This window comes from Eleutherodactylus coqui, chromosome 2 (genome assembly GCF_035609145.1).
Source record: "Eleutherodactylus coqui strain aEleCoq1 chromosome 2, aEleCoq1.hap1, whole genome shotgun sequence".
NCBI classification, from domain to species: domain Eukaryota; kingdom Metazoa; phylum Chordata; class Amphibia; order Anura; family Eleutherodactylidae; genus Eleutherodactylus; species Eleutherodactylus coqui.
The window spans coordinates 331,414,386-331,439,211 of NC_089838.1; the positions used below are offsets into that span (position 1 = coordinate 331,414,386).

The window sequence follows — 24,826 nt, forward strand, 5'->3', positions numbered from 1 at the left end:
TTTGGCTCCAACGCTTGTGCTAGTGACAGCTGAACGGAGCGCTGAGAGACATTGCTGGATGGAGTGGAGGACAGTGAAGGTGAGGGTGTGGGTGCAGGCCGGGAGGCGCCCGTGCCTGTGTCCTGGCAGGGGGATTGGATCTGTGTGGCAGGTTGCGGCACAGGGGAAGAGGCAGTGGTGTGACCCGGAGGCGGTGAACGGCCTTCGTCCCACCTTTTGGGGTGCTTGGTCATCCTATGCCTGTGCATGGTGGTGGTGGTGAGGCTGCTAGTGGTGGCTCCCTGGCTGATCTTGGTGCGACACAGGTTGCACACCACTGTTCGTCAGTCCTGCGTGCTCTCACTGAAAAACATCCCTCACTGAAAAACATCCACACCTTTGAACACCTACTGCTCCCAGCCAACCTGTCCTGCTGCTGCACTTGCCTCCCCCTCTGAAGCCCTTTCCTCAGTAGGCTTAGCAAACACGTGGGGTCATTCACCTCATCGTCCAACTGCTCTTCCTCCGAATCCTCTGTGCGCTCCTCTCTCGGACTTACTGCCCTTACTACTACCTCACTGACAGACAACTGTGTCTCATCATCATAATCATCCTAATGCACAAAAAGCTCTTGAGACAGTTGCCGGAAGTACCAAGCCTCATCACCCGGACTCTGGGAACTTTCCAAAGGTTGGGCATCGGTCACGACAAACTCCTCAGGTGAGAGAGGAACCTTTTTTTCCCACTCATGGCAAGGAACCGAGAACAGTTCCTGGGAGTCTGCCTGCTCAGAATATGTCATTTTCATGGAGTGAGGAGGCTGGGAAGAAGAAGGAGCAGCAGCCAAAGGATTCAGAGTTGCAGCAGTGGACGGCGTAGAAGACTGGGTGGTCGATACATTGCTGGATGCATTTTCTGCCATCCACGACAGGACCTGCTCACACTGCTCTGTTTGTAATAAAGGTCTACCATGTGGACCCATAAATTGTGATATGAAGCTGGGGACCCCAGAAACTTGCCTCTCTCCTAATCCCGCAGCAGCCAGCTGGGATTCATCTGGACCAGGAACTCGGCCTGTGCCCACACCCTCACTTGGACCTCCGCGTCTGCGTCCATGTCCTCGACCATTACCCCTACTCCTCATCATGGCGGATTAAGAATAGAGAAGGGCCCAAATAAATTACCCCATTGTACAGCACTGACAACTGTGGCTTAATTCACCGCACACAGAGACTAGTAGATAGCGGAGGCTCTATGCTGTGACTTGAAAAAAGTAACCAGCTGTCTTGCGCTGATACCCAGGGGTAATTTACTGCTTGCAGAGACTCGTAGATAATAGAGGCTGTGTGGAGTGGGAGAAGACTCTAAAGCCAGTGAATAGTGCTGAGCTGAAATACTTTGCAGTGGCCCTGGTAATATTACAGTACTGTTTAGCGGTGAGACCTCTGTCTAATGCACTCCAGACACAGAATGGTATAAATGAAGTCGTTTGCAGCAGGCTAGGAAATATTTCAGTGCAGTTTCACAGTGAGAGCTGGTTGTACGGCACAGCAGCCTGAGAATGCTACTACTGGCAGGCTGGGAACAGGCCTAAGCCCTAGATGCACAATGCAAAAATGGATGCACTACAACTCCCAGCAGGCCACAAGTATAATGCACACGGTCAGATGTAGCCCTAAGAAGGAGCTTTGGAGTTTTTGCACGGAGGATCAGGAGGACTGTATAGTGTATATAACGCTCCCTATAGAAGTGGCTGTGGCCCAACACTCTGTTACGCACTGCAGACACAGAACAGTCATTCACAGAAGGCTAGGAAATATTTGAGTGCAGTTTCATGGTGAGAGCGGGTTGTACGGCACTGCAGCCTGAAAAACTATTGCTGAAGGCTGCGAACAGGCCTAGATGCATAATACAAAAATGGAAGCACTACAACTCCCAGCCAGCCACAAGTATAATGCACACGGTCAGATGTAGCCCTAAAGAGGACCGTTGGGGTTCTTGAAGACAGGATCCTACTCTAACACGTTCCTTATATCAGCAGCGGCCCTTCCCTAAATCTGTATAATACACTGCAGACTGAGAACGCTATAGATGAAATGGCCTGCACAGCCAGAGATGAAAAAAAAATAAAAAATGGTGCACTACTGCTCCCAGTCAGCCACAACAGTAATGCACACGGTCAGATGTAGCCGTAAGAAGGACCGTTGGGGTTCTTGAAGACAGGACCTACGCTAACACTATCCCTGAATGAGCAGCAGCACTTTCCCTAACCTCTGCCAGCGTGTCTGAGGCGAGCCGAGGACGGGACCACTTTAAGTACTCGGCGGTCACCTGATCTCGCCAGCCACTCACTGCTGTGGGGTGGGATAGGGCTGGCACGTCACAGGAGGAAGTGGTAATGCCTTCCCCACATGTCTATTGGCTAGAAAATGGCGCTAAACATGCGGGGAAGGAAATGAAATAGACTTGAGTACCGCGTGGTGTTCGACTCGAGTAACGAGCATCTCGAGTACCCTAATACTCGAACAAGCATCAAGCTAGGATGAGTGTGCTCGCTCATCTCTAAAGGCTACACATTCCCTAGTGGTTAGCTCAAGTTTTTGGGATGAGGTAAGAAGACATGCTATTGGCGGTATGGTGGAGGAGCTGGGTAGCATGATGAATCGGCCGCAAAAGTGGGGACTGTTAGAGAGATGAATACGACTATGTTCTATCATATGCGTAGCCATTTTCTAAGCAAGTAGCCATATACTATGTCGCTTTACACTGCATTCATTTGTCCTCTTTCTCCAGAATTTATGGATATTAAATGGTTATATAATAAGCCTTGAGTGAAACACAAAGGCTTTTTTTCCAGAAGATACTAATACGGTATTTAGACTGGCCAGAGGGTCGAACTAACATGTTCCTAGCTGTTCACATATGTTCCTAAACATTCCATGTAAACAATTTATTGTTTTTAATGTACTTTTTTCAGGTACATTTGCTTTGCAAGATTTCATTCTTTTTTTTTCACTTTCAGTTTCACATGCTTACTAGGAGACACTCTTCCCTCTCAACTACAGACATCGTCAGTCTCAGTTAACTCATTAGACTGTCCATGGGGCTTTCACTCCTGACACGGTGAAATAATTCACTCGAGCTTCTTTTTCTTAGACTCTTCACATTATTTTTCTTCTTCTTCTAGTAGCAGGAGAATTGTTATTCTTCACCTAAGTCTCATGCTGGAATGTCCACCTCCTCCGACTGCATTCTCTCAACTCGCTTCTCCTCTCATAAGCTCCATCCCCTAACTACCCAAGTCTTTCAACCACATCACTCAAGCAGTTAAAAAGGGTAAAACACACACACTGCATTCACTCACAACAGTCATTCACATGCATCAACACTACAACTTGGGGGCGCTACAGATCCCCCCTACTTGAAGGAAGCTGACCCCAGCACTGTAAAAATAGAATACTATGACTGAGATGTAACTTCCCCCACCTGAGTACTAACTTCCTGCGGAAGGATTACACCACTCAGTAAAGAGAGCCCAAACTAACTCCAGTAAAGAACACTTTGTACCCTTTAAAGAACGCTAACTCAGGCAGATAAGAAAATGGCAGAACTACAAATCTATACTCCCTTTTGGTTTATTCAGCAGAACATTAACCCAGTCCAGGTTCTTCCAGAATGGCACTTCCAGTGTTAGACTATATGTTATTACAGTGCACCATGAAAATAAGGACTGGCGAGTCTATTTTTTTCATTCTGGGACACTTCAGCATAAACTATGGGGCCCATACATTATTCTTCTCCCCAAAGTCTGAAACTCAATTGTACACTGTTGCCAATGCTAAGATAGCAAAAGGTGTCTGATTAGAAACAATACAAATGAAAGCGATATGAACTTCACTCACCCTTTTCTTCTAGAGGAGAAAAATGGGGAGGGGAGTGTGCTCTAAAAACAAGGTGTTTTATCTCTGAAACAGTCTCAGAAACAAGATGCTCAGTTTCAGTGTCAAGCCTGGTGGCTCTTGGGGTCTTCGTACCTGCACTACCGGTCCTAGTACCCGAGCTGCGGTGGTGTGGCACAGGGGAGCCCCGATTCTACTGACCTCCCCTGGCTGCCTTGATCCAGTGAGCTGGCTCTGGGATCATGCCCCCATACGCAGGGAGTGTGCACCTAGTTAGCTGGGCTCTGGGGACACGGCGGGTTACCGCCCCGCGCCACATACCTGTTACCATGAGTCCCTGGCGCACTTGCTCTGCACTCGCTGCCCTATGTCTGGATCTTGTCTCTGGACTTGCTGATGGATGTCTTGGTCTCTGCCTGTCTTTAGCAGGTGCTGGGAGCTGGCATCTGTTGCTGTCAGGCTCCCCTCCCCAATCAGCAGCTGGAGCGGGAGTTCTGACAGAATTTAGTTTAGGGATTATCGTCCACTTGTCACCCTAGGGCTTAGTCTAGGGGGAAAGGTAGGTAGGGACAGGGGTTACAGGTTTTTCAGGGTCTCCCAGTCACCCAGACCCCAGATCCCCAACAGATACACTGGCCCCAAAACAGGTCAGACATATTTATCCGACCGGCTACGTTTGCTCCTCCTATGGAGGCTGTGCCTGTCTTGGCAAACCAGGACCAGGGCCTGACTACCCTGGTTCAGGACCTGGCTACCTGTTTACAACAACGAGAACAGGGTTTTGCTACTACTCTGGGTCAGCCCCCCTCGGTACCGGTAACGTCTCCTGAGCCTCGAGCTACTTTCTTTACTGGTGAGAGGAAACTGTTTTTTGCCTTCCAGGGAGGCTGCAAACTGTATTTTGATCTGCGACCCCACTCTTCTGGCACAGAGTATCAGAGGGTGGGAATCGTGATTTCCCGACTGAGAGGAGACCCCCAAAACTGGGCTCTCTCTTTACCCTCTGACTATCCCACGCGACTGTCTTTAGATGCTTTTTTTTCAGCTCTGGGTCAAATTTATGACAAAACTGACCATGCTGCTTATGCTGTCTCTTAACTGTTATCCTTGCACCAGGGTTGGAAGGTGGCAGAGGACTACTGCTCTCATTTTAAACAACACTGCACAGAATCGGGGTGCAACAACTCAGCCGTCAAGAAATTGTTCTTGGCCAGCCTGTCTGAGGGCCTTAAGGATCTGCTGGTTGCGCATCCTGAGCCTAAAACCCTGGAGCAGGCAATGTCGCTAGGTATTCAAGCTGATCGTAGACTGAGGGCCAGATGATCTGCTAGCACCAGTCCAGTCACTCCAGCCACCTCCTCTGTGAACAAGAGTACTTCACCTCTCTCCGTTGAACCCATGGAATTGGGAATGAGGTCACCTAAACAGTGAAGGGAATACCAACCAAGGGTGGCTTCACACCAGCGTGTTATTGTGCGTGCATACGCACGCACAAAAACACACTTCTATTAGCAACATTGCATTCCATATGGTGTGTGCACATGTCCGTGCTTTACAGGCATGTGCCTAGAAAGATAGGACATGCGTGTACCATAGGGAATGCACGCACGGTTTTGCAATGGAGCCGCGGCTGCTGCCGGCGACTCCATTGAAAACCAATTGTTTGCCAGCACCCCTGCATTCTTTTTCAAGGAAGGGCTTTACATATAAGCCCTTCCCTGAAAAATAAACATTTTAGTGTAAAAAAAAAAAAAATTATATATATATATATATATATATATATATATATATATATACACACACACACACTTACCTGTCCGCCGCTGCCGTGAACCCCGCGGGGATGAAGAACATGGCAGATGTTTCCTTCATTCTCGCTATTAAAAAGAATTCCCTGCTGCTACATCTGCCACATCTGACATCAGATGTCAACTGCGGTAGAGCATTCTGCTGCCGTCAATTGATTTCAGGGAAGGGCTTTAAATATAAGCCCTTCCCTGAAAATCAAGTAAAAGTGGTTTAAAAAAAAAAAAACATACTTACCTTCCTTCGGCTGACGGAGCTCAGCCGCATCTTCTCCTTGCTGTCCCTGGCTCTCAGATGTGTTCTTCATCCCCCGGGGGTCACGGCAGCGGTGGACAGCTAAGTATATTTTAATTTTATTTTTTTTTACACCAAAAATTTTTTTTTTCAGGGAAGGGTTTATCTGTAAAACCCTTCCCTGAAAAAGAATACAGGGGTGCCGGCAGACCATTGTTTTCAATGGAGCCACTGGCAGCAGCTGCGGCTCCATTGAAAACAATGCATGGACCTGCATTCACGCTTGTTTTTGCACATACATGGGTGCGCACCTATGTATGCACAAAAACACGCTCGTGTGAAGCCACCCTAAGGAAGAACCTCTGTTTGTATTGTGGAGAGTCTGGTCATCGGATCACTATCTGCGGGAAGAAGCCTCGGCAGAAACTTCCACTTCTAGTCAGTCGTCGGGAGGACTGTCTAGGAGCTAAGGTACTCACAGTAGTGTCTAAAATGTTCTTGCTCTGCACCTTAAAATTTAATTCTTTCTTCCGTGCAGTGCAAGCCTTTATTGATTCCTGGGCTGCAGCAAATTTCGTAAATTTGGATTTTGTGGCTCAGATTTCCCGTTCCTTGTTACTTTTAGTTCCTCCGATTTGGGTTTCTGGGGTAGACTCCACTCCATTGCAGGCTGGCCTCAATCTTGTTACCCCAGAGTTAAAATTTACCGTGGGAACCTTGCATGCTGAGTCCTGCACATTCCTCATCATGAAAAACTTTACAGTGGACATAGTCTTAGGGCTACCGTGGTTAAGGGAACACAACTACATTATTAATTGGGACATGTTGGAACTGGTCAAGTGGGGTCCCCGATATGCCAATCACATGAGTTCTGTGGAGGTGGATATCTCTGCATGTGGAGATATTGAGTTACCGGACTATATCTCTATTGTTTTCTCCAAGCAACTATCAGACGTATTGCCTCCTCAGAGAATTTTTTTTTTTTTTTTCAAATCAATTTTTATTTAGTTTTTCCATACAAAAACATAAATCGTACAGCAGTGACAGTATTCTGAAATAGCAGCGACTTCTGCATTAGCGTTCACATATCTGTGTGCTAGCTTCATAGGTGCCGCACTATCTTGAGAGTGATTAGTGTATACAGAGCTAATCTGTCATCGAAGGTAATTCCGTCCCAAAGGGACAGCATCTTAGCGGGCCGTACAAAAAGCATAACTACATGGAAAACAATGAATAACATCTCAAGTTACATTTGTAAGCAAGGGGGAGGGGGTATGGTGGGACTGGGGGGAGGGTAGTAGTCGGGGGGTGGAGACCAACCTTTAGTTCGTAAAGATGTCCAAGAGCCTCAAACTCCTCCAGGGGTTCCATATCTTAGTGAAATTAACGTGAGTGCCCCTGTTCCAGCTCAGTAGTTCTTCCAGGTTATAAATCCTATCCACTCTTTCCTTCCATTGTTTCATGGTGGGGGGTGTTTCGCATCGTCACAGTGAGGGGATCAGAGTCTTTGCGGAGTCCATGAGAAAGGCCATAAGCCTGTCCCTGCGGGGTTGGAACATCGAATTGGGCTTCCACAATAGCAGCACCTCTGGAGTTAGGGGAAAGTTTGGCTTTATCCTGCCCAGCACCCCCTCCACTCCCCCCCAGAAAGATCCCAAAGACGGACAGCTCCACCATATATGCAGGTAAGAACCAGTCTCTCTTTTACATCTCCAGCATATGTCTTGGTCCGCTAGTTTGTATGCATGGAGCCATTGCGGGGTCTTGTACCACCGCACAAGTAGCTTATAATGGGATTCCTGAGAGAGAATGCAGGGGGTGATGCCGAACGAGGTACTTAGTATAGATTTGATCTCATCCTGGGTAAGTACTATATTCAACTCCTTTTCCCACGAGGAAATAAACGTCGGCTTACTCATAGATTGGGGGACAATATAGTTTTTGCGGATCAAAGAGATTTTCCTTGAAGTAATATTTTTACTGCTAAAGGTGCACTCAAATGGTGACAGAGGTCTGGTGGATTTAAAAGTTTTAATAAAGTCCCCCAATGTTCTAGTTAGTGAAGCCTGTTGTAGAAATGAGAATTTGTGAGCGGGCAAGAGCGTTTGAAGAATCTCTGTGGGGTGGAGGTGGGCTTGCGTCTGTAGGTCCCCTATACAGTATTTATCAAATTTCTTCCACCAAGAGATGGTAGCGGGATCTGATCTGCAGCCCATTACCTGATGAACTAGATTAAGCGGGGTGATAGGAGATGGAGTTGGAGCTAATCTGCTCCTCAGGCCATCCCAAACCTCGCAGGGGCCTCTCAAAAGAGGATTAAAGTTCCTTGCCCTGTAGCTGTTTTTCTTTGGAAACCAGAGCGTTTCCATTAGTGATTTCCCATTCTGTCCGCTCACTAGCTCTGGGAGTAAGGTGTCTTTTATTGTGTAGGCCAGGTTCATCCAATAGCTCATCTGAGCTGCTCGGTAGTAGTCTGGGATGTTAGGGAGATCAATGCCACCCTCCGTCCCCCTTCTGATCATGAGACTGTATGCCAGCCTCGGTCTTCTTTGCCTCCAGACGAAACCCGAGAAGACTGTACGCAGGGTTTTGAAATTGCTTGATGGGATGTGTATAGGTAGCATTCTAATCCTATAAAGGATTATAGGAAGTATATATGTTTTTAGAATATTCTTCCTGCCAAACCAGGAGATCGTTGGAATATCGTAAGCTTTCAAGAGGTTTTTTATTTTATTTAACTTTGGTGCAAAATTTGTCGTAAACAGATCTTCTGTTTTTTTTGTTATTGTGACCCCCAAGTAGTCCAATGAGGTCTCCGACCATGTGAATGGGGAGTTCTGTTTCAGGGTTCTAAAGAGAGTTTGGGGTATAGATATATTTAATGCGGAGGATTTGTGGAAGTTTATTTTGAAGTTTGAAAATTCTCCAAATTGGTTCAAAAGTTCCACAAGTCTGGGTAGGCCCTCCTTCGGATTGGTGATTAAGAAGACTATATCATCCGCGGAAGCCGCTGAAGATAGTCTTCTATTGCCTATAGATAGTTCCTTTATGTTCAGGTCCTGTCTGATTTGGGTTAGGAGAGGCTCTAGAGTTAGAATAAATAAAGAAGGAGAGAGAGGGCATCCTTGACGCGTTCCATTTTTGATTTCAAACGGTTGGGATACTCCGTCATTTATTTTTATTCTTGCATGCGGGTTGGAGTAGAGCGAAAAAATGGCGGACACGAATTCCATGGGGAATCCGAAGTTGAGTAAGACACTTTTCATGTAGGCCCAGTTAACCCTATCAAACGCCTTTTCAGCGTCAGTTCCTATAAAGGCGAGAGGAATATTATGGCGTTGGGCATACTGGGCCGCATGAAGAAGCCTATGGCAATTGTCTCTGCCCTCTCTCCCCTTCACAAACCCTGCCTGCTGCTCGTTGATCAAGCGAGGGAGAAACTTCTCCAGTCTCCCAGCTAGGAGCTTCGCCCACAGTTTAGTATCAAAGTTAATGAGAGATATGGGCCTGTAATTGCCGCATATAGTGGCGTCTTTGCCTTCTTTATGGATTAATGTGAGTTGGGCTTCCTGCGCTTGTTTGGGTAAATTAGCTCCGGATAGGAGGGCATTAAAGAGGTCTGTTAGCCTTGGGACCAGGACCTGTTGAAAGGTTTTATAATAGTCCAATGTGAGTCCATCTGGGCCTGGGCTCTTATTCGGAGGGCACGAAGCTAGAAGTTCTTTTACTTCGTATTGTGAGACGGGGGTCAGTAGTGAACTTGCTTCGTCTTTATCCAGTTTGGGCATGTTCAGTTGGTGTAGAAAGGAGTCTATTTGCTCTCTAGTTTTGGTGACCTCCCCTGCTGGCCTAGATCTTTGTAGATTATATAAATCTGCATAGAAGAGTTGGAACTCTTTGGCTATTTCTGGGGTAGTCTCAGCTAGCCCCCCAGGGCCAGTTTTGATAGATTTAATTAAATTTTTCATCTGCGCTTTTTAAATTAGGGACGTCATAAATTTACTGCCCTTGTTTCCCTGAGCATACACCACATGCTTCATAAATAATGTCTTTTTGTTAAACCTGGATTCCAGAACAACACATAATTCCCTTCTTATTTCGTCTAGTTTTGCTAAGTTAGCGCTTGTTTGGGAGAGTTTGGCTGTCAGTTCTAGAGAAGCAATTTTGGTGAGCATATCATCTATTTCTTTTTGTGCCTTTTTTCTGGTCCTGGAGCCCAAGGCTATCAACAAACCCCTGGTGAAGGCTTTATGGGCCTCCCAGGCCGTGGGGATGTCAACTTCTCCATTCAAATTAAGGAGGAAATACTCCTCGATTGCCTTGGTAAGGGCCGCATTATCCTCATCGGAATCCAATAATGACGGGTTAAGCCTCCATCTCCATTCTCTGCTGGTATATTGAAATGGGCGCAGTGTGATATGAATTGGGGCATGGTCGGAGACCGTTATCGGCTCCACTGTGGCTTTTATAAGGGACGCGAGGAGGCTGGAAGACACGAGGAGATAGTCCAATCTCTGGTAAGAGGAGTGGACCGGGGAGAAAAAGGTAAAGTCCTTCGCTGAGGGGTGGAGTAGACGCCAGGCGTCAACCAGCCCTAGTTCCTGTATAGCCCGGCCAAGCCGCCTCCGTTTTGTTTGCGGAGTCTGGGAACGGCCCACCGAGGAGTCCAGCAATGGGTTTAGGGTGACATTGAAATTTCCCCCCAGAACCACATATTCGACTGCAAAATGCTTTAGTACATCTAATTGCTTCAGCAACCAGGGAACCTGGTCTACGTTTGGGGCATAAATATTTGCAATGGTGATTTTTGTATGTTCTATGGAGCCTTTCAAAAACAACACCCTTCCCTCCTTATCAGAGTACTCAGCTTCACATACGAAATTTATCGATTTATGAATCAGCGTAGAGACCCCTTTCGAGGCAGAGGTGGGGTGGGCGCTGTGAAAGGTCTGCGTGAAATTTTTCTCCGGCAGTGCGAAACACCTATCCCCCCTGAAATGGGTCTCTTGTAGAAGGACAATTTTTGAATCATACGTTTTTAAAAGAAGAGCTACATTGTGGCGTTTCAAAGGGGAGTTGAGGCCCTTGACATTGAACGACGTAAAGCGTAGTTCTCCCATCTCTGTTGGTCTGATATGCAGAGGAAGTACTCAGTAGCTGAAAAAAAAAAGATGATACAGTTAAACAGTGAAACCCTCTCTGTAGCAGGACGTCTCCCCCCCACCCCGGGGAAGAGGTTTTGGGAAGTATGGAAAGGGAAAAAAAAATGGTAAGGATAGTTGGAAAGGGAAACCAGTAGCTACTGGTATTCTTTGTATTATCAAGTAATGTAATAATGTGGGGGGATCAACAGGATCCCGAACCCTCAACTATTAAGAGGGCGAGTTACGATAGACACCGTAGACAGTGTCTGAACTTGACAAGTCAAATTCGAAACACAAATTCAACTAGCCTGATCTAGCAGGCAGCCAATTCGGTTGACTTATTAATAATGGGCCTAGGGTAGACAGCGTGGCCAGGAGATCAAAGGGCCATTCCTGGTACAATTAACTTACCAGGGGGCAAACCGGGAGCTCCTCAGCTTGGCTCACCGCTTCTTGTCCAAACCGTCATAAACAACGCTAAATAAACTTAGTAAGCTTAGTAGGACAGGAGAGACTCCTTCCTCTTAATCTACGCTTGTGTAGGATATGAACATTTAAATGAGAGGATAGGTACCCCCTATCAAGTGGAGAAAATATAAGAGAGGACAGGAATAGGAATAGAGAAGAGAGAGGGAAGCGGCCAAGAGCCATAGAGCAATAAAGCAACAGGAAGTAATAGCATTTGTAATCACAACTGTAATCCGTCAGGCGATGGAGAGGAGAAGTCCATCCAGAACTTCTTCTTTAAGATATATCGCGAGAAGGGAATTCCCTTCCTCAAGTGTCCATCTCTGCGGTTTCCTCCCTGGACTTCTTTTTTTTGTTTTTTGGTGATTTATGGCCATATACTGGCTGCCAACTCTCCTGTGGGGTTAGTATAGGAAAGTTCGGTAGCTCTGGTAAGGGGAGCCAGCCCGGGAGCTGTATTGGTTCAGTGTCCAGTACTTGCCATACTTGGTGCAATTCCTCCGGCGAGCGTATGTTAAATTTTTGGCCCTTATGTGAGAAGCTCAGTCCAAAAGGAAATAACCACGCATATCTGATTCCTTTCTCCCTGAGAACCGTCAAGAGTGGGCGTAGGGCTCTACGTTTCGCCAACGTCGAAGGCGCCAAGTCCTGATATATTTGAATTGGGACGTCAGCAAAGCATAGATCTCTTTGTTGCCTGGCAGCCCTTAGTATTGCCACTGCGTCCGGGAATGTCAGCAACTTGCAAACTACATCCCTTGGCGGTTCAGATGCTGGGGGTGGAGGTCTAAGCGCTCTGTGGATCCTTTCTATGACCACCGAGGAAGCCCTTTCTTTTCCCAGCAAGGTGGAGAATATTTCGCTGGCCACTTTTGTTAAGCAGTCACTAGCCCACGACTCAGGAAGGCCTTTTATGCGTATATTACTACGGCGATTTCTGTTCTCTAGGTCTTCCTGTAAGATGAGTGATTTGTTAAGTTGGTCATGCTGCAGCTTCAAGATTCTCTCCATCTCGCATGAGTGCAGGACAAGGGAGGCAGACGTAGTCTCCAGCTCTTCTACTCGTCTGCCCATATGTTTAAGGTCTTCTTTAATTTCCACTAAGTCAGTTCTCAATGGGAGCAGGGATTGTGAGAGCAGCTCTCTCATAAATGCTCTGGACACACTTTCTCCCTCCTCCTCTCCCGATGAGTCCCCATCATCCCCCTCCTTACTGTGTCGGGCTGCAGCTTCATGTGCTGGTGCCATCTTAAGTTGAGCATGGGGAGAGCGGGAGGTCCGCTCCTTGAGGTAGCGCTGGAGATCGGTTTGTCCTCTCTGGGATCTTGGGGTGCTCAGGGAGTCTCCCCCTTTGTCCTTACTCGTTTTGCCCATCAAAGCTGCTTCTAGCCTCTGTTATCAGCTGCTGTGGGTGCCGCTGAGACGGGGCACTGCGCTCAGCACTCCATCTCGCTCAGCGGACAGGATCCGCTGAAGGGGGCTCCTTCAAAAATTCAGGCTGTGCCTGTGTTGGAAAGGGCTCTTTCTGTAGTTTCCCCTCTCTCAATGGTTCTTGTCAGAAGGGAGGAAGCTCTTCTGAGGGGGGTGATACTGCTGGGGGGGGGGCGGGTGTGATGAGCTGGTGGGGTTAGTGAGGCGAGGTGATGAGGTGGGAAGCGTGGGGCTTGTTGTTCCCCTAGGATGGAGATCTGCTTTGGTGGGGAGGGTTCCAGGTATGTCCTCCCGGATGGAGGCAATTTACAGTCTCTCCCTCACTGTCCTGCTTCCCAGCGTTCGGGAAGGAAGGGGGGGGGGGCGCGCGGGCGCCGCGGATCTCAGTGCTGTATGTTCCCTCCTTCTGCCCCTTCTCCCTCCGCTCCTCTCTCCCCTGCAAACCTCACTTTCCCCGTCCGGGGGCTCTGGATGCTGCCGCTAGCTGTTTTCTCGTAGGCGCGGCGGTGTCTTTCCGCGCGCGCTCTCCACTTCCGGTCCGCTCCGGCTCTCAAATCTAGGCCCCGGCTTCACCCCTGTGGCAGGCCTCGATGCCCGTTCGCGGCCGATTCGGTCCCGCGACCTCTCCTTTCGTTCCTCAGGCTGTGGAGCAGCTATTGCTACTGATGAGCGGAGCGCAGGTGTCCCAGGAGTCCCCGAAAATCGTGGCTACTGCTCAGACTGCAGGAGCACAGGGAATCCGCTGCCGCTCGCTCCACAGGCCAGGCCACGCCCCCTCCTCAAAGAGAATTTGACTGTAAAATTGATTTGATCTCAGGTGCCAAACTCCCAAAGTGTCGGATCTATAACATAATGGTCCCTGAGAGGGAGTCCATGAAGGACTATATTCAGGAGTTTGGCCAAGGGGCACATCTGATCCTTGGAGTTTCCTGTGGGCTCGGGTTTTTCTTAGTCTCAGACCCTGCATAGACTAAAGGAAGCTCAAGATAACTGTCAGGAACCATTACGCTCTTCCACTCATCCTTGACCTGCTCAATCAGGTTTCCAAGCCTTTTCTAAGCTTGACCTAAGGGGAGCTTATAATCAAATCCATATACTGGAAGGGAATGAGTGGAAGACAGATTTTAATATACCTCTTGGTCACTTCGAATATCTTGTTATGCCTTTTGGCTTATGTAATGCTCCAGCTAGTTTCCAAGGGTATATGAATTCCATTTTTCAGGATATCATGGGAGTGTTCGTTGTCGTATACCTGGTGACATCCTGGTTTTTCTCCTCTGACTGGGAGACACACCGTGCACATGTACAAACCTTGCTGACTTGCCTCAGGGCTAACAAATTGTTCGCAAAAAGTGAGAAATGGGTTTTCGGTGTTCAGAAAATATCATTCTTAGGGTATATCATTACACCATGTGATATTCAGATGGATCCAGTGAAAGTGAAAGCCATCACGGAGTGGGCTAGCAAGTCACCTTGAAAGCCCTGGAGCACTTCCTTGGGTTCGCAAACTACTATTGAAAACTCATTAAGAACTTCTCTGTGATAGCTAAGCCTTTAACTGATCTCACCAGAAAGGGGGCAGATGTGAGTACCTGATCTTCTGATGCACTTATGGCCTTCTCTACCCTCTAGGCTGCTTTCTCTTCAGCGCCTGTCCTCATCCAACCTGATCTATTCTGTCCGTTTGTGGTGGAGGTAGACGCCTCTGAGTCTGGAGTGGGAGCAGTACTGTCTCACGGTCCCTCCACACTCACTAATCTTAGACCATGTGCCTATTTTTCCAAGACGTTCTCATCTACCGAATGGAATTATGACATAGGCAACCGGGAATTACTAGCTATTAAGTGGGTGTTTGAGGAATGGAGGCATTTTTTGTAACTCCGCTAAGAAGTTGAATGCACAGCAAGCCTGCTGGGCATTGTTCTTCTCACGGTTCAATTTTGTGGTGACCTACAGACCCGGCTCAAAAAATGTTAAAGCAAATGCCTTGTCTAGGAGTTTTGGTACAACAGAACCTGCAGAATCTGAGCCTGAGTGTATTCTCTCACCTGGGGTGGTTCTCGCTGCTGTCTTCTCTGACCTTTCACCTCTTATACACGCTGCTTAACAATTGGCCCCTGAAGCCCTTCCGGAAGGAAAACTTTTTGTCCCTTTGTCTTTGAGGTTGAAAGTGCTAGAGGACACGCATGCTTCTGTCCTAGCTGGTCACCCAGGTATCAGGGGAACTCAGGAACTTCTATCCAGAGTTAATTGGTGGCCTCATATGGCCAGGGATATACGGTTGTTAGTGTCCGCATGCCTAGTTTGCGCAAGGGGGTAGAATCTCAGGAGATGTCCTGAGGGTCCTCTTTTCCATTTGCCCATTCCATCTAGGCCATGGTACCATCTGTTAATGGACTTTATAACTGATCTTCCTCCCTCGCTTGGGAACACGGTCATTTGGGTTATTGTGAATCGGTTCACCAAGATGTCACATTTCGTTCCTCTATCTAAGTTACCTAATGCCAAGTTATTATCAGAAATGGTTATTAGGGCAGTTGTTCGACTACATGGGATTCCGGAGGCTATTGTCTCGGATAGAGGGGTATAGTTCGCTTGCTTCTGGCGGGCCTTCTGTAAGAACCTGAATGTTAATTTGTCTTTTTCTTCTGCCTTTCATCCTGAGTCTAACGGACAAACTGAACGCACAAATCAAGAATTAATCCAGTACCTACGACTTTTTGTTTCTGATAATCAGTTTCAGTGGGCCAACTACTTGCCTCTCGCGGAATTTGCAATCAATAACCATGTTAATTTGTCTTCCCAAGTCTCACCCTCGGTTTACATTCTCTACTCCTGTTTCTGACACTCCGTCTGCTGATACATCTACAGATGAATTGTGCACAGTTTGGGCCCTGGTACATAAGAACCTTCAGGGTTCTCAGGAGAAAATGCTTAGACAGGCAAATAAAAGACGCACTATATTTGCACCTCTTGTGGTTAGGGAGCAGGTTTTACTATCTTCTAAAAATTTGAGACTTAAGGTTCTGTCCTCAAAACTTGCCCCTTGCTTCATTGGTCCATTTGCGGTTTCTCAGGTTATTAATCCTGTGGCTTGTTAGTTGTCTCTTCCTGAGTCATGGAAGATTCACAAGGTTTTCAATAAGAGTTTGTTGAAGACTTATGTGACTCCAGGCCTGCCCACCCAGGACCCACCCTCTCCTTCGCTGGTACAGGGGGAACTGGAGTACGAGGTCGAACGTATTGTCGATGCCAGAAAAGTTAGAAACGTGTTACAATACCTAGTGCACTGGAGGGGGTTTGGCCCAGAGGACCGAATGTGGGTTCCTGCCCAGGACGTGCATGCACCACTTTTGGTCCAACAGTTCAACAGGGTCTTTCCCTTCAAGCCCGTTCCTGGTCTTGGGGGTCCGGTGGCCCCCCGTAGGAGGGGAGGTACTGTCAGGTCCGGTGGCTCTCAAGGTCTCTGCCCGCACTACCGGTCCTAGTACCCGAGCTGCAAGGGTGCGGTGCAGGGGAGCCCTGGTTCTAGTGACCTCCCCTGGCCGCCGTGATCTGGTGCGCCAGCCTGGGCTATGTCTGAATCTCGTCTCTGGACTTGCTGCTGGATGTCTGGGCCTCAGCCTGTCTTTAGCAGGCACTGAGGGCTGTTCTCAGACCATCCTGAGATTGGCTCCTGTTGCTGTCAGGCTCCCTGCCCCAATCAGCTGGGCAGAAGTTCTAACAGCATTTAAACCTTTCAGTTCCTGTCCTGCACTGCCAATGTATGGTGGGTCTCCAGCTACACCCATGTTCCTTTGTATTGATCTCCTACTTTGATTTACATGCTATGGACTTGACTTTGCCTTTGCCTGACCCCTTGTACCGCGTTCTCTCCAATTGCCAACCTAGATTGCCTGACCTGCCTTTGTGTTTGTTTGTCTCTTGTATTTGTCTGTGTCTGGCTCCTGCCCCAGCATCCCTAGCTAGTCTAGAGACTGTCGTCCAGTTGTCGCCCTAGGGCTTAGCCTAGGGGGGCAAGTAGGTAGGGACAGGGGCATGGGTTATTCAGGGACTCCCAGTCACCTGAACCCCAGATCCTTGATGTTCAAATTTAGTTCAACTCAAAATGCATACCTCCAGCTTAAGTATAACACTCCTTTCAAACTCACAATAGCTTTTTTGACATTACTAATGACTCTTTGCAACCATGTACTGTGACAGATATTACATAACTTCAATTGAACTATGCACAATAAAGTATAATTATATGGCAATAAAAGATTTCACACAAAAAGAATTTTAACTTATGAGTCCTACATGATCACATAGCAAACTTGAGATAAGTTTAAAAAAAATAGGGCAAAAGAAAATGCAAGAGTACCTGGTAAATTGGCAGTCCAACTTTAAATAACAAAAATACAAAGTCTAAATGTTCTTCTCTGATCTTCTTAGACCCATTCCACCTTTTGAGTCATCTATGAAACCATGGGTTTGACTGCCTCAAAGTCTGTTGAAAAGAAAAAAAAAAAAAAAGAAATCGATGGGTGTTGTACCACTCTCCCAAGATCTAGTACCAATGGAGGACAGCCTTGGACTCAACAGACCTCATCTTCCTGGTCTTCTGCAGTCTCTCTTTCTCCTCAGTTCTTACATCGCGGAACACAAATGCAAAATGTTGGTCGCCATATTCCTTAATGAAGGAGGGTAGGTGTGCAGGGAGGATGGCTTGATGAGCTTCACGATTGTCCCTGTGTATTAAAATCCAGGGAGGATAAGTAGATAATAAAGCTCCCTCTTAGGTAATAAAAGTATGTCGTTTGAGCCTGGGCGACGGGTTTTGTTTTCTCTGTTTCCTTCCTGGCAAGCTCAAGCAACTCTCCCTTCTCCTCTGCCTTGTCCACAGCAGTCAGGTAAGACCCTTTTTTCACTAAAGGTCTCCTGTAGCTTTTCAGCCAAAGGTTGTGCTCCCTTTAAGTGTTGTTTCAAAGCCCCAGGGCGCACTCTCTGATCCCAGCTGGGCACAACAATAGCACAGAGGGCAGGCTCTACAGAAATTTGATTTAAGTCCTCAGAGGGTCCCACAGGCAATGGGCAAATTTGGGGTAAAAGTTCCTATATTTCCTTTTCATTCCCAAAATACCAATGAGCCTCCAGGAAAGGGTAACCAGCTGGCACATATCCTGTTTCCCCAAAAAATAAGACAGTGTCTTATATTAATTTTTGGTCCAAAGATTTTACTTTTTTACATGTATGACTGCCTGGACACTATTTATATTGTATTTTTTTTATTAACTGCATCCTCAAAAATCCTGAAAAAGCATACTAGGGCTTATTTTTGGGGATAGGTCTTATTTTCAGGGAAACTGGGTATTTGATTTTGCTCCAGGCTGCCACCTTCTCAGTCCTTAGACTCTCCTCCAACTCCTGTACAGATTGAACTGCACTCGTTGAGCTCATCTCCGACTTCTCCTCAAGGCGGCTTCTGGCTCCTCTTTTCTCCAGCTGCACACTGGAGGTTTCACTCCCCCTTAGTTTGCTCTCACCACTCCCAGGCTTCTTGCGGCAGGAAAACAGGCTTTTGCAGAGATGAAAAATAAGAGGGCGTTCGCTGGGCGCCATCTTGCAAGTCCATTACAGCAATTGCATTTTCAAGCATAGCATGAATGTCCAACAGAGTTGCTTTCTCCATCAACACTACACAGTCCTTTTCCGTCCGATAGAGCCTTACTCCATTAAAGACGCCAGTGTAATACAAATTTGCAGGCAACACAAAGTCCCATCTCGTCCACTCCAACACAACAGGCACGGATGTTTCATCCTGTTCATGACGCCAAGGATTATGCAGCGGCCTGAGCGGGAGGCCCACCATTGCAGGGGAGACCATGGGGAAACTACAATGGCGGTCATGGGTGGCTCTATGATTTTTCCCGATAGTGGTTTCAGCATGCCCTAGCTTGGTCACATGCGCAGTGAACATGAACAGAGCATCAAGGCACATGATGTTCTTGACTTTTAGCATAAATGTCTCATGACATCAGCACCACTTCTAGGCTGCTATTCACACAACACAAAATAAAGAGTCCACAGTCTAGAAGTGAAGTTTCAAGAAAACAACTGGAAGGTTCACGGATGTATTTTACTAACACTTTTCCAACTTTGATTTCTCCAACAAATCACTTGTGAAATACATTTTTCAGTTACAATATTTGCTTTACAGGATTTCATTCCTTTTTCACACACTTAGGGATCCTGCACACTTGCGTTTTTCTTGCACATTTTTTTCACACAGTATTGCTGCGTTTTTTTTTACAGGATTGTCAATGGGACTTTCTAATGTTAAAAATGCATCGCACAAAAATTGCAAAGCACAAACTTGTGATGCGTTTTTAACATTAGAAAGTCCCATTGACAATCGCATTGAATAAAAGCAGAGATATCGCGTGAAAAAAAAAGCGCAAGAAAAACGCAAGTGGGTATTCAACCTTACTAGGAGACACTCTTCCCTCTCAACTACAGACATCCTCAGTCTCAGTTATCTCGTTAGACTGTCCGTGGCGTTTTCCAATCCTGACAGTGAAAGCATTCAATCCTGCTTCTCTTTTTCTCAGGCTCCTCACATTACTTTTCTTCTTCTCATAGTAGCAATTGTTACTCTACACCTAAGCCCCATGCGGAAATGTCCACCTCCTCCGATTCCATTCTCTCAACTTTCTTCTTCTCTCCTAAGCGCCACCCCTAATTACCCAAGTCTTTCAACCACATCACTCACAGAGTTAAAGAGTAACACACACACACTGGATTCACTCATATGCATCAACACTACAACTTCTGGTGACTACATAAAGGTATTTTCCGAGTTATAAGAACTCTGGACAATCTAACCCTTCCCCATGCATTTAAATAACAAATGATGATACATTCATGGCTCCTGCTGTGTCCCGAAACTCCAGTGTCCGTTTACTGCTGCAGCGATCGATCACTAATCTCTGTTATTGGCTGCAGCCCCTGTGATATCCCATTAACCAGGGGAGACTGCAGCTGTAAACAGAGGCCAGAGTGAAGGAACAAGCGTTTGATGTGGGCTGCAGCGAAAGCGGGAGGGGAGTATATCACCATTTGTTATTTTACCGCACGGGGAAGGGGTTGTCCAGAGTTCTTACAACTTGGACAAAACCTTTGAAAAACAAATGTTGTATAACATGTTCTCAATGTAAAAGTCACAAAATAGGACTTACCAGTAAGTACTGCTAATCATGGTGGGGGTAATTACTTCCCCTGAACCCTGTGACTGATAGAAGAAAGAAGAAAATATAAAATACCAAAAGTGTTCCAAGCATCAAAGTTACAATACTAAACATAATTTATCATTCTCTATCTTAAATCAAATGCATTGCATGAACTTTGTATATGCAGTTTAAGTAAAACAAAAGAAAAACATGCAGATGAGCCAAAGTTGCAGTGCACATAATTGGCCATGGCTCCATTCAAGCTCCTCCCCACTGTAGGGGGTGCAGTGAGGTAGGAAGTGGGACAACGGACCTCTGTTCTTGTGATTATTGGGGGTCGCAGCACTGAAATCTTTTCTGTCAACAGGTGATAAAAGTCAGTTCTGGGAATAACCCTTTAATGCCTGTCGCATTAGGTATTAATGGAGTTACCTGGTCACACAGTTTACAGCTCAGATCATCTTCTTTCACCCCAGTATTACTCATCATCGACGTCTCAGATTCCTGACTCTTTGCTGTAAATAATAATAACTTCAGTCAAATATTTGATATTATAAGAAGAGTCAGTGCTACATTACAATATATTGAATTTCCATAGGAGCGTGGCTGGACAGGGTTTAAGAAGCAGCCAGACAACCTTCCCCGGCCCACATGAAATATCACCATCCATGTATCACTAAATGATAACATCCATGTATTTGTGTGAGCCAAGGGTATAACTTGTTACAGCTGAGCCCCACAGCAAAATTTTGAATGCCTTCACAGACCCCGATGATGACTTCTCCCAGCCACAGCTATTCTCTGCAGAATTAGACATAAAGACATCTTTCCTCCTTGCTTTTCCAGCAACTTCCCTACATTTTTCACATCTCTACACAATCTTTACTTCCACAGTGACCCACAAAGTAATTATGCTCCACAAGGTAAGTGCCGCTTTTAGGGTCCTCCATACATCAAAAGTGCAATTTTATGCTTCTCTGTAGAAATAATGCCCCTGTAAGCCTTCACTCAGTAATAATGCCCCCTTTTATTTCCCCTCCAGTAATGATGCTCCATTATGCTTTCACTCAATTATAATGCCACATTCTATGCTCCCATCAATAAGAATACACCATTTGATGCTGTAAAATAATGGATGACAATAGACTTACCGCCGACACTCTGCACCAGTCTTTCCTCACATCAAGTGTAGGGAGATCATGATCGTGATACCCAGAAGTCAGGAAGGACTGGAAGGAGCAGCAGGGGGAGCAAAAGAGGTGAGCATATTGATGTTTTTTAAAAATATTTTACAGCCTTTCCCCCTTAGGCTGGATTCACACACTCGGTTTTCACGCCGAGCCGATATACGTCGTCCTCATCTGCGGGGGGGGGGGGGGGAGATGTAAGAGCCAGGAGCAGGAACTGAGCTCCCGCCTACTCTCCACCCCCCTGCACTATTTGCAATGAAAGGAGGCGGGGTGGGGGTGGGGCTAAGTTCTGAGAATTAGCCCCACCCCCGCCCCACCTCTCCCCATTGCAAGTAGTGCAGAGAGGCGGAGAAGAGGCAGAGAGGGGGCGGGAGCTCAGTTCCTGCTCCTGGCTCTTCCAGCCTCCCACCCCTCCTGCAGATGAGGACGACGTATATCGGCTCGGCGTGAAAACTGAGCCGATATACGTTCGTGTGAATCCAGCCTCAGTAATAGCATTTTCAAGGGAGTCAGAAGTGCAGGTCCCACCATGAATTATGGGCCTCATATTAGCTGCCATACATTATATAGTGGTTGTGCCTGGTATGGCAATTCAGTCCTATTCATTTGAATGGGACTGAGCGGCTCTCAGGCCATGTGACAAAATAATGTGATGTCACTGGCCTGAAAAGAGGTCACTCGCCGGAGCACTGCAGCCCCTTCAATCAGCTGATCAATGTGATCATTGAACAGCAATCAACTCTTGATGACCTATCCTGAGGTCTAAATACCACTGCCTGTAGTGACAGTTTCTCACTATACACAAAAGGGGAGAAAGCTGTCATTCGGCAACATGTAGGTGAAGAGAGGCCATGCAGTCAGCCCAGTGACTCGGAGATGAGCTGCCAGTCAAACTTCAAAGTGTATTTATTCTGCAATCCTATTTCAGAATAGATGACTCATAGGGCAATATGCTCCTTTGTTTCAGGTCTCTGTCTCATGCTGCTCGCTGTTTGGGCATCATGAATCTGATGACACAATCTCTTTTAATAGGCTGACCAATGAAGAGCTCCTCCCCAAATGACACTGAGCATTGTTGTCAGCTGACCGACTGATGGATCAGCTGTGATTGATTACCTTGTTTCCTGGTGACATTGGTTACAGGAAGAGCTGAGCGGGGTCTTCAAAGACCAGTGCTGAGTTTGCTATACTAGTTAATAGCCACTACATACCTCACTAAGGTTTTCAGGACTTGTTTCATCTTGCAACATTTTATAAGAAGGGTTTCTTTGAAATGTTGGATTTAATTGGATTAAAAAAATGTATGCATTTTGATAGCCTTCATCATAGCATATTATCTGTTGGTAAATGCAAACCTTAAAATAACCATAGAAAGATATTACATAACATGAAAATGTAAGCACCTCCCACAAATTATATATATATATACTAGCTGATATACCCGGCTTCGCCCGAGTTAATTTGGTACTGGTGTTTATCTGGTGTTCACACGGAAAATCTTATGAAGTCGTGCTTACGTTGGAGATACCGAAAAAACATATGTTCACCATTTTGCATAGTTTTCTGCTTTACCCAGGAAACACCACGTGGAGGAAACCATGCGACGTTTCCTTTATATAAAATGACATCAGGAAGTGAGAGAATTAGATTACGTACGTAACATGTGGACGCTAATTCTTTTGCGCATATGATTGATAAATCGAGTTGAGACCCATTAGCTTTTCCTATTTATGACATAATTAATGCTCGTGCCAAATTGCACGTTTCTATGACACCGGAAAGTGAGAAAATTACATTCCGTACGTAAAATTTGGACGCTAATTCTTTTGCACATAGAATTGAATAATCGAGTTGGGACCCATTAGCTTTTCCTATTTATGACATATTCAATGCTCGTGCCAAATTTTAAGTTTCTATGACATTGGGAAGTGAAAGATTTAGATTATGTATGTTAAATTTCGACGCCAATTCTTTTGTGCTAGAATTGAATAATGGAGTTGGGACCCATTAGCTTTTCCTATTTATGACATAATCAATGCTCGTGCCAAATTGCACGTTTCTATGACACCGGAAAGTGAGAAAATTACATTCCGTACGTAAAATTTGGACGCTAATTCTTTTGCACATAGAATTGAATAATCGAGTTGGGACCCATTAGCTTTTCCTATTTATGACATATTCAATGCTCGTGCCAAATTTTAAGTTTCTATGACATTGGGAAGTGAAAGATTTAGATTATGTATGTTAAATTTTGACGCCAATTCTTTTGCGCTAGAATTGAATAATCGAGTTGGGACCCAATTACTTTTCCTATTTTGGAGATAATCTATGCTTGTGCCAAAATTCATGTTTCTACGACATCGGGAAATTGGAGAACTTTTGGCGAGTCAGTCAGTGAGTCAGTGAGTCAGTGAGTCAGTCAGTGAGTCAGTGAGTCAGTGAGTCAGTCAGTGAGTCAGTCAGTGAGTCAGTCAGTGAGTGAGTCAGTCAGTGAGTCAGTCAGTGAGTGAGTCAGTCAGTGAGTCAGTCAGTGAGTCAGTCAGTGAGTCAGTCAGTGAGTGAGTGAGTGAGTCAGTGAGGGCTTCCGTCTTTATATATATAGATTTGCACTTGGTATATTTGTGTATGTGCACAGTTCTATTGCCTGTCCCTTTTTGAGCCATATTTATGTCATCTTTATTTCCCATATCCCCCATATATGGTACTTCCCGATCTAACTTCACCCCTATACATGCACGTACATGTGTCTATAGGAATACTATGTATTTGCTTACACATGTAATGGAACCCTTCCTGTGCTTCTTGCTACAGCTTAGCATACTGCTGAAATACTGCATTTTATTTACGTACCTTGCTTTTAGTTCTACTTCCTCTTGATCTGCCCATTGAGCCCCTCTGACTGCCCACCCATTTTCACCTTTTTCTTTACATTTGTTTTATTTAAAAACAATTATTAAACAAAGACAGCAACAATCATGTAACATAGAAGTTGCTTACAAAAACAGTATTGTGCTTTCCCAATTACTGTAACTGAAAATAGAAACACAATATTTTTGATACTATACTATTATACAGCATTAACCACTTAAGTGAAACATTTTTTAGTTATTTACGGGTTTAAAATGTCACCTTTTTAGCAATTTAAATTCAATGATTCTTTCTGTATTTGGGAGTGTAATGTTTTTAAAAATATTTAGTATAGTTTGGGAGGTATTGTGCAATAGGATGCAGGCAACCCAAGTAGTGATTTTTGGGGAAGGGTTTGAAATATAAGCCCTTCCCTGAAAATCATCCCTAGCATGTGTAACAGAAAAAAAAAAAAATTATATATTAGTGTAAGCAAGCAGGGTACACTTGCCTGTGGATTGCCGACCTCTTGCACATGAAAAATGGCACACCACACGTGTAGAAACTGCTCAAGAGATGTAGATTTCTTTATCTGGCTCCTGCCAGACTTTATTTGTCAT

The 24,826-nt window shown here is 45.9% G+C and overlaps 1 protein-coding gene across 1 annotated transcript in view; it reads right to left on the reverse strand.

Moving 5' to 3' along the window:
- Positions 1-24,826, reverse strand: part of LOC136613053 (NACHT, LRR and PYD domains-containing protein 1b allele 2-like) — a 517,886-nt gene that overhangs the window by 138,494 nt on the left and 354,566 nt on the right. The window contains exons 6-7 of the mRNA XM_066593875.1: positions 20,602-20,684; positions 20,179-20,231 (exon numbers count right to left, since the gene is read on the reverse strand). Coding sequence (XP_066449972.1) covers positions 20,179-20,231; positions 20,602-20,684 — 136 coding nt within the window. The remainder of the gene's footprint in view (positions 1-20,178; positions 20,232-20,601; positions 20,685-24,826) is intronic.